The following is a 10,947-nucleotide window of genomic DNA, read 5'->3' as shown; positions in this document are numbered from 1 at the left end:
TTTTTTTTTTTTAACTGAGGCCAGTTCTGTGGATCATACCTGCAGAACTAATAGCCACTTCCATGGGAGAATGTAAACACTCATATAACAGAATATGGAAGATCATTCCTCAAGAATCAAGTCCCATATCTCATGAAACCAGGAATTACTGCTACACTTTGTGTTTTAGTCACTGCCTTTTCCCTTACTACCTCCTCATATAATTCTGAATAAACAGAGGTTCAATCAAACAGCGACCATTTCTCTTACCGGAGTGAGTGCTCCTTCTGCTTGAGCTTCCATAGGACTTGTAGGGGTGGCTGCAAGAAGCTGTCCAGCAGCTCCAGACAGAAGTTCCAATTTATCTGTAAGCTGTTCAGAAGCAGCAGGATGACACTCCATGGCTAGAACAAACTCCACCCCTGAGGTCTGGTTCTTGGCATGGACACTGCTTCCTGCCCAACCACCCTGTCTGGGCTGCTCTTCTGGAGGGGTCTCCTCTAGAACTTGTAGTACCTCCGGCTCTTCATCTGAGGGACTTCCAGTCGTTTTGTGCCCTAAAGCCTCATTTGTCCTGAAGTCCTCCAAGTCCCGTTCCTTATCTATTATCACCCATTCCTTAGAATCAACCTCCTGCCTGCAGGAGCTTAAGTTGACAGCTACAAATCCATTGCTAACAACACCATCAACATGTTCTGGAGAACTAGCTGACACAGGCTTTGAAGCGTCTGGAAGATATTCTTCATCATAGTGCCAAACATGGTCCATGCGGGCAGTCACAGGAGCAGGAACGGGTGTTTTCTGAGAAAGAGGAGGAACGGCAGCAACAGGAGTGTCTGCCGCAGCATTCAAGTCTTTCTGCATCTTCTCCAAACTTAAGAAAAGAAGTTAATATCTGAATTAGTTACGAATTAATTAAATAATGTAAGCTACATTTGCGTTTTTTCAGTAGAGGAAAACTAGATTTATATTAAAATTTGTTGTCATATTTTAGAACAATCTACAATGGTTGAAAGATCTGCAATTTCGGAAAAATAACTCTGATGTCAAGTAAAAATGGGCGGATGCTCTTAGAAATTTGCACATATTGCAAGTGAAATTGTAATGTATTGTATTGTAAATGTAATTACCAGAAGGGAGAATAGTGAGTGGATACCAGCTCAGTGGTGAGGCTACCACCAGATGTCCACTGTACTTAATTTATGCTTCAAAACAGAGACTCAAAGCAGAACAGAAGAAAACAGATGTCTCCAGCAGCAGTTAGTAGATGCTTTGAAGAAGAATGTTATTGATTGTTTTGATTGATTCCTTATTTATGCTTTGCATAACTTGCTTAATCAAACAAACCCATATTCCTAACCCCCCTATGATGTATTTAGAAGGATTTTGCCACTGTCAGCATCTCAGCTGTCTTCTACTGTCCCCACTCAGCCTCTGCCTTTCAGTCAGATTTCACTGTGTCCTTCTCCCCTTATTCTTTCTACACATAGGCAAATTGATTGAATCTGTTCTCATACATCTGTCTCTTCTCTACCCTCAAATTCCATTTTAAGACCCTGGTCTTCTATCAAGCTTTTTTTACGTTGGTGCAACACCTTTGGGCATAACTAAACCTGCTGCATACAGGTAGATTTCTAACTTCACTTCATAACTCCACTTCTCGTAAACTGTCCTTCTCATGTCATATAATTTAACCCCATGTTACCTCTATTGAGCACCTGATGTCATCATTGTTATTTAGGATGAGTTGTACTGACTGTCAAGAGTATCCCACTGAAGAAAAAGGTAATAAACATCAGGATTACACCACTAGGTCTTGAAATAAAAAATTCTCAAGTGTGGAAGTCCAACTTTAACTGTATACTAGCACTAATCTTTTTTCAAAGAAGCTGCCAAGTGGTGAAATCCATTAATCGAGCAATATTATGAACATAGTAAATACTTTGCTGTAGCTTGCATAAGCATAACTCAGCAGCTCCATTCCTGGTTTTCACATGGTAGAGGAAAGATGACAGTGTCTTAACTACATATCCTGAAAAGATCAAAGCATAAAAATAAAATAATTTCTTTACCAGGTCTCAAGAAATTTATCAGTGTCTGGCTTTGACTCCAATGTCAGACGCTTCTCCAGTTCAAAGCTGTGAATTGAACGTAACTTTCGCACCAGTGGGACATCTCTGTCTAGCTGGGTGGTCTCTGAGCGAACACGAATTGGAGAACCGAGACTCGGTGCATTAAGCATTCCATTCACTGGCCCATGGCTGTTTTCTTCCTCTGTGGCAGCCTGTGCAAAAAGTAAGGTAAAAATGTAACTCGCTAAGAGTGGCAAAACAGAGGAAGACAAGGTACTACATGGTGAAATACCATCCAGGTTTTCAGCCAGTGATAAGCTAATTTGTATTTGTAATGGTTTGTATGTTCATGCCATAGTTAAGGTAGTTTAAATTATGCTCTTCAGCACACACCTGCAGCAGACAGAATACTAGTAATATACTACTTCTGGGTAGGCCTGAGAACAGGAGTCTCAAAAACCCAGTAATACACTTATATTTACTCTGATATTTCACACCCATCTCTGATATTTTCTTTAACAATAGTCTGAAACGCGGCACTTGGTAGCATCTTCAGTCTGCTTTACAGTCAAGCGCTCTTATTAAAGAGAAGTTAATTTCCAAGCCGTCTTTATGATTCTCTGGAGCATGTAGTAACACTGTTATACACTAAATCTAGTAGATATTTCTGTGACTTAGAACTATGTTTTAGTCCAACTGCATTCCATCTTGTATGCAGCTGGACATGATCTAGAGCCGGGAAATCATGACCATCCCTAGTTTCAACAGGTATAACTAATAGAAAATGTCTTTGTTTAAACCAGAGCAATCTCCTTTCTCCCTCTTTGACAAAAAACAAACAAATAAGCACATTTGAAAATAGGCACCATGGCTTATTATTTCCCACAACACATTTTTTCCTAGTAAATAAGAAGTAACAGCCTCAAAACCAGACAGCTCTCCTAGCTAAAGAACATTTCAGTAGCAGATCTCTCTTCATGTTCAAAACATTTATATACCAAGAAACAGGGCTACATTTGTCAGAGTATGAAATGCTGTGATTGTGAGCAAGGGAGACAGGAACCGTTTCGCAGAGACCACTTTTCAAAATTAAGCAGCATTCTCTTCTAAAGACTAGCCCATGAACCTCTTTGGATCAGTACAAAGGTATCATATCTTATGGAGACAAAAACACCAAGTGAATTAAATAGATACTGCCAATCACACTGTCAATCTGTCAGTTGAAGAATAACATTAAACCCGGTTTTGTGTATTCAGTATCTAACTTCTACACATGCAAGATGCAGGAAATTTGCTTTGGTTTCATTCAGTGAGCAAGAATCAAAATCATGCCTGAATATGAATAAACTACACAGAATCTCAAATTATCAGCAATCTATTATTCATCATAAAGACCTGATAAAGTGATACAAGGCCTAAAAGCTTGTCTGCTTCTTCCAGTATATAAATCGCTCTAACAGAATGTGTTAGATTTACCATCTTGTTTTCTTAGACCATTCTGGCTAATCAATATTAGTAAGACTGCACTATTAATTATATCTTATGTGCAATATGAGGACAGGAAACTGTTTGAAGATGGTCTTCGCAATGCACATTTGAAAGTACCTTACAGATCCCTAGTTTTATTTTGTTTCTGTTTGCATCCATTTCTTCCCAAACATCTTTTTCCTGAGGACGCTGATGCCCAGGGGATCCAGGTAGTTTCTCTGGTGAGACACCAACTGGAATTCCATTCTCTCCATCACTGAGCTGTTCATCAGGAAACACTTCATCTGTGTTTTCTCGCAGCAAATCTCCTGGGATAGGAGTGGCATTGGCAATTCTACAAAAGTTGTTTTTAAAAAAAAAAAAAAAAAAAATCGGAAAGGTAAAAATTTTGAGCTCTAATGTGTTTCTTGAAATTATTTTCTACTCTAAATCATTTTCTACTCTACTAAAGAAAGAAACAAAAAATTACAAGCAAAAGCATGCTTCTGTAGAAAACTAAATCTTGTAAATTATTCAAAAAACCTACTTCTTGGCTTTCACAATTTATGTTTCTTTAATTTAGGCACATAACAAAAGGTGTAAATCAAAAAACAATCACTTAAAACTTGGGTTTTTGCGAGTTTTCAAAGCAACTTCTAAGAAAATTTGTTAGAGATCAGGTCCAGGCTCAACTTCGCTCCTGACTCTTCTACACATATTTTTCTATAAAAAAAATTCATGGCAACTTTCATAATATAGTTTCCTTTTCCCCCAAATTTGGTAGAATAACAAAACATACTGTGTGAGGAAGAGAGATCACTCAGCAAACTAAATGCAGTTTTAACCACTATTCTTATCAAAGTACTATTTTGGTCCAATTACTGATAATCAAAACATAAGCATAACGCTAACAAGACATTACATTTTAATAATCCCAGTGACTTGGGACTAAATAGGGCTAAGGCTTAGCTCATCTGAAACAGAAGCAATGCTATCCCTAAAAAGTGAATGGTCAGAAAGTTATTTCTTTAAAGTCACCAAAATTGTTAACTGCAGCCAAGACTATCAATAACTCCAGTGTGATGCTTAGTGTGGTAACAGGACTGAATCATGTGCAAAATCCCTGTCAACGTCAGTGTGTTCAATAGTGCACACTGCACACCTGTGTAATATTAACACCAGTTAATGTCTTGACTGACATTTATTTCAACACTTTTTTTTTTATAATTACATAGAAATACTGGGAATTAAATACATTCTACATGAAATTCTAGCATTTTTCAGCCTCACTACACTGTTAAAACTCCCAGGTCACAACCTTCGTGATTCTTAGATAAAAAGTCAATGCCTACTCAAGGCCTAGAACAGGCACGAAGTCTTCCTCCTCACCCACAAACACCTCTTATATTCTCCAATCCCCTGAGATAAGTATGGGTATTATTAAACACCACATCTCGTCCAACTTACTTAATTACAGAAGGTCTCAAAGACCACAGTAAATATTATTTTAAACACGACCAAAATCTATTTCCAAATTTCCTATAAAGATCCATTCATTTTCAAAGTTATAAGGAATTTGCAGCTAGTATTTTATTCCAAACTTACAGAAAACAATGGGTTATTTCCAGGCAGTTAAACTCAGGACGCATCATTTAGTTTCACAAAATATGATTTAGCAAAGGACAGACTAGCAAATTTACATGCAATTTCCTGAGCTACTATTTTTTATTGCTATAAATTTAGGGCTGTAGTGCTGATCTTTCAGGATAGTATAAACAGGAACCCTAAAAAGGGAAATATTTCAAATGTTCCCAAACCTCCATTCCTCTATTTATTCAACATCCTGCAGAAAAAACCTAAATTATGGAGATAATTCCCCTTTGGTACTCTGCGGCTGCTTTTTAAGTGACCACAATGTGCATACTTACCCAATTGCAGCCGGAGTAAGACGGGTGTGTAACTGAGGTGTGGTTGAAGTTGTTGTTGTTGTCAGAGAGCCGTCAGTTCCACTCTTCTCCCAGTCAAAAGGGTCACTTTCAATAACCCCAAACGTTTTCATGCTATTGTCAAACACAGACATGAGAAGCTAAAAATGAAGAAAAAAAGTTAATAAGCTTCATTTTTGTCTAAGAGACCAAGCAACTAAGAAATATCCTCCCGTAATACTTCAACATGTCTCTTCTTTAAGACTTTGACAACAATTTTCCAAAAAAAGGACACAGCTCTTTATATTAACCATTCTTCCAAGATTTCAAAGTCAAGATATGCAAAATTCTGGTTTATTTAAAAAAAAAATTTAAAAAAACCACATCTGTGTTTTTATCAGTAAAGAGACACAAAGATACACCATAGGCTTCCATAAAAAGGCAGAAAGACACACAGAGGCATGACTACATTGCTGCAGAATAGCATTCAATGGCTCTCCAGCAGAGCAAGATAAAAGAATATATTCGGTAACACCATTAGAAACCAAGGAAATGAATGAGGAGTACATAGGGAAGGATACTGATTTGCCAATTCATACATTTCTGTCATTTAGAACCATGTATCATTTATCTAATGCTTACATTCATCCCACAGAAATGTCACACTGGAAGCTTTCCACCCTCATTTTATGCTACGAAAAAGCATCTAGAACAATTTGTGTCCATGACAGAGAAAGAAATTGCATCTACTCTCCTCTCCCTGTGAAAAAACTTTGTCTCATTCTAGTCACTGGTGGGAAGGCTGTGTCCATATCACATCATCTCTTACTCCGTAACATTTCTAAAATTAATCTTTTTTTTTTTTTTTCCTAAAAGCTAAACCTCTAGTTTTAATTCTTTTGTCTAATCTAGGATGCTGAAAATTTTTCTCTGGCCTCCTTTAAAAACACATACCCTTTGGCAACTTAAAACAGATGGGAATTTTGGATCATTTTTCTTGTATAAAGTGGTCGTATCCTTTTATCCTTACTCAAGAACCTTCAGTGTGCCATCTATCCCAGTCAGTTCTGAAACCCTACTGAACTGCACAAAGCCATAGGCCACTCTCTGTCCCATACGTACTCTCCTTTATTCTCCTCTTCCTATAAACCTTAAGCAGTCTCTCTGAAGTAATTTTTAAGGTCATTCTCCTTTAAATCTTTTCTACAATTTCTGTTATAATGCAAATACAAACTCAAATGCTTAACGATGTCAGGAGGCTGAGGCAATGTGTGCATAAATACCTGAATAAAATAACATATCTGACATTGCCAAATCAAACACGGATTCTGGGCCTATGTCATGAACTTTTTAGACTGTAAACTTCTCAAAGCAGGGATCTTGACCATGTACATTCTTGTTCAGTGCCTAACCGTAAATACGAACAAAGAATGATATATATTGAAGGTATGAATAACATTGCTACAACAAATACTAGTTAAGAGAGACCAGAGCTTAAATGACTATGGAAAAAGTAAAGCACTTTCACCGCCCTAAATAAAACCACCCTGCTCTGGTCTAAAGCACACAAGCAAGACCATGTCGGAAGGCTCAGGCTGCAGCTACACAACTGCAAATGTTCCATGACCAACCAGAGGACTGTAAATTACTGGGCTGTCTCTATCATGGGGAAACTCTGTCCTGATACCACGCTAATCCCTGAATGCAGGTGCTGTGTTAGATACAAGTAGACCACAGAAAAAGGTTTTGCAAAAATATGCCTGTGTATATGTTTTATCATTCAGGATATATAATGTAACTAAAACATATTTACCAGTCTACAATCAAGGTTTTTCTATGCAACATCAAAATTTCTGCAATCAGTAATTTCTACCATAGAAGAAAAAAATAAATCTGATTCATCTTTATAACTAGGCACACAAAACACTCAAAACTTTCTTAATCATTTTCCTCGCTTAATTGTAAACTATAGAATAAATTGCATGGAAATTTGTAATACAAAAGGAAAAAAATCAAGGTATTTATTTTTCAGAAACGCTGAACATTTTCTGTATTTGTAATAAGATTTTTTTTTTTACATTCAAATTTTTGCACAAAAATCGATTTTTTCTTTTTTGCAAATGTGCAGAAGAATATACCGGTACATTTAGAGAAATTCAGTTACTAACAGGAAATTAGTTATCCCTTGAGATTTCCAGTTCTTATTTCCAATCTTATATATCTTGATTTCTCTGTTAATCTTACCAAGTAAAGCACAGGAATCATTCCTATCAAAGTTACAATTCCAGAATTAGTCAGAATGATTTATTTATTCAATTGAACCAATTCAGGTTGCACACCAGCAGAAAACCATTCCTTCTGGTTTTGCTGAGTTAGTGAGCGGAACAAATGCACAGAGGCAGACAGGTAATGCAAGTGGGAAGCTGACAGGAATGTGTGTTTCTGGGAGCCAGAGGGAAGGAACACAGGGACAACTTGTTGTGGTGTGATGTTAGATTGGTTCAACTTCTCCCACAGTTTGAGAGACTGAAAAAACTCTCAGTCTCTCCCTCCCCGCCTTTCCTGAGCATTCCTCTGCTGCTTTCCATATACTGCTATAGAACGAAGTTCTATCTTTGAGTTTTATTTATTGTTAAATCATGGGTCAACACTGAGTGAGTAAGACACATATTCTACAGCATATCCTCTTGGCACCTTATCACGGAGCTGAGGCTGCCCATTTCAGCAGGCAATACTCTCAAACACAGAAAAACGTCTAGTTTTCTGGTGATCTCTGTAAGCAATACTTCAGTCTTAAAAACCCACCATAGCTGCATGTTGTGCTCTAGCTGTGTATAGTGTAGGTGCTGAGCTCTAGATTTTGGAAAACTGCCAGAATGACTATCACTGAGAAAACAATCTGATCGATTTAACTTAAGAAGCACCCACTAGAGGTTACGATAGTAGGATAGCACCTGATCCTAACAGAATACTGACTGCAAAGCAACTGTCAATTGTTTTTAGAAACTTAACTGCCTTACTCTTCCCAAATGGAAAAAAATGATGTCTTTGAACCACAAAGTTTCTGTGGCACTAGATGGTCATTAAAATAATTGTGGTGGCACAATCCATAATCACTACCAAGACTACACAATGAAATCAAAGGAAATTGAAAATGAAACAGCATAAAATTCTGCTACTTAAAAATCAGAAAGACAAAATAGTAAAAATGTTTACCTGGTAATCAGGCTTTGTAAAGTAATCTAAATTAGAAATGTGATCCAGAAAGACGTTGAATTCTTGAGGAAGATGTTTCAACATAAGTCTGTGCTCGTACCTTTCTTTAATGGAGCCCACTTGCTCCTAGGAGTAAATAACACAACAAACATTAACACGCCTTCATTCTCTGCCACAACATATTCATCTTGTATCTCACAACCATTTAATACACTACTGGCCCGAAAGATGGGTAAGTACATTACACTGAGTAGTACCGAGGAAGGCCATTCTACATTAGATAGCAAGATAAGAGATTTTGTCATCGCCCTCAGTACACATGCAAAATGATGTACAAACTTCAAATTCAATATGAAAAGCCATTTAATTTTCTGCTTGAATGGGCCTGATATCAAGGACTGACATTAGACACTCCAACACTTCTAAAAAGCATGTTTTAAAGATTTAAATACTGCATCATATGAAGTTCAGTCACTTTTTGGTGTGTATTTGGTCATCACAGTATATTGCATAAGATTACTAAATCCTGTTTAGTGTAAGATGAGTAAATCAAAACCAAAAAAGAGGCGCTACCTATACGCCACATTGTCATCTCCCAATGCATAAACCACATCAGAGAGTAACCTTGTTTCAATCTAATTTCAAAAGAAGTTGAAAGAAGTAATAATAGGCTAATTAGATGTTGCTTCTTCGCATACCTCACTTATGATACATGACTAAAGGCACTACTGCATATTGACTGATTCACTTTTGTTCACCAGCAAGTAAGAAATGCCCATTTCACAAATAATCAAAAGAGATAAAAAATTCTAAATGTGTGATACGTGAAATCAAAAAGTGAAAACAGGAAAATTAAATAAGTGGCATATATACACTTACTTTTGCCTTTTAAAACATTTGCAAACTAGAAGCACCATCCACTTCCTGCCTAGAACAGTTCGTAAAATTTGATTCCTTTTTATACCATGACACTAGCAATGAGAACTAACACTAAAAAACACTGCAAAATGTAATGTTAAAATTAATGAACCAGTAATTCTCCGTGATTCTTTATCGCAGCATTCGCTTGCAATCCAGAAGTAAATCTCCCTCGTGCTCTCTGGTTTTGCTTCTAGGTTTACCTTATCTTTTATTTTTCTCCAAGGCAGTTGCCCAACCACAAATTCCACCAACATGTAGAACAGGGACCAGAGGTCATCATGCCGGCCCATTTCCTGTGAAAAAGAAATATTATTCTAATGCATCTTACAAATACCTATAAGACAAAAGGGAAGATAGATTCTTTACTGCTCTGGAGACTTAAATTATTATACATAAAAATTATTATATATAAAAATTAATATAATCAACACTGCAAAACAAGTTCGTATAATTATATCCAGCAACTATTTTAAGTAGAAACATACAAGTAAATTTCCATAGAAGATGCAGAGAAACAAAACAGTTGTTGAACTGTGTTAAAATAGCATTGCAAATCTCTATACTGGAAGAGCTGTTTATTCATATTTCTTTAGTGTATGATGTTAAGACGACATACTGGACATTATGTATTTTATAAAGCTCAGCAACTTCACCTTTTTAACTTACTAACTTACCATACAATTGAACACCAAAGTTAACTGTTAAAACCATGATTATTTCTACAAGAACTTTTTTTACCCTTGGCTACTGTAAAATATATTATCTTTTCCCAAAATTTATAAGTATTAATTTCTACATAATAAATACACACATAAGAATACAAAAAAGGAAATCAACTGCACTACTGACTGCTTTCAGCTACATGAGATAGATATGATACAGATTGAGATACTCACTCTGTTTCTATGAGCGTTGATTGATGCATATCGTACTGTTCCACGAAAACCAGCAACAGCTCGTGGCTGTCAAAGAAGAGAAAAAGAGAAAGATACTCATTGCCAGAAATAAACCCTCTGACTACTTAACTTGGCATCTACAAAGTGAGTCTGGAGCCACAACAAATATAATTTGAGACTTTTTGTTTTATTTCAATTTACCATGTTTCTACAAGTTCTCAGTAGAAATCCAAGTAGGCACCACAGTGTGACATATTGTCATAGTTTTTTTAAACCATCTACTTGTATCAGTTTTTGTTCTCCACAGACATCAAGTCCTGTTTACCTCATCCTTCAAAAAAGCTATATGGCAGAACTATTCCTCTTTTTTCTCCAATAATGAAATTATTTCTTAGTTTTAACTATTAGAAGTTTGAGGTTTTAAATTCTCACAGGACCTAAACCATAATGATTTCTTCCACTTTGCTAAAA

The 10,947-nt window shown here is 36.5% G+C and overlaps 1 protein-coding gene across 1 annotated transcript; it reads right to left on the bottom strand.

The window, feature by feature from the left end:
• Window positions 1-249: 249 nt before the first annotated feature.
• Window positions 250-10,542, bottom strand: LOC104073068 (tau-tubulin kinase 2-like; the record flags this gene model as incomplete). Its single annotated transcript, XM_009572730.1, has 7 exons — window positions 250-853; window positions 2,052-2,263; window positions 3,657-3,873; window positions 5,447-5,604; window positions 8,660-8,785; window positions 9,781-9,873; window positions 10,477-10,542. Coding segments are annotated over 7 exons (1,476 nt in total), but the record flags the coding sequence as incomplete, so codon positions are not given.
• Between the last annotated feature and the right edge of the window lie 405 nt (window positions 10,543-10,947).

Source organism: Fulmarus glacialis, unplaced genomic scaffold, assembly GCF_000690835.1.
Source record: "Fulmarus glacialis isolate BGI_N327 unplaced genomic scaffold, ASM69083v1 scaffold41302, whole genome shotgun sequence".
NCBI classification, from domain to species: domain Eukaryota; kingdom Metazoa; phylum Chordata; class Aves; order Procellariiformes; family Procellariidae; genus Fulmarus; species Fulmarus glacialis.
This window is presented reverse-complemented; position numbering and strand designations above follow the sequence as displayed.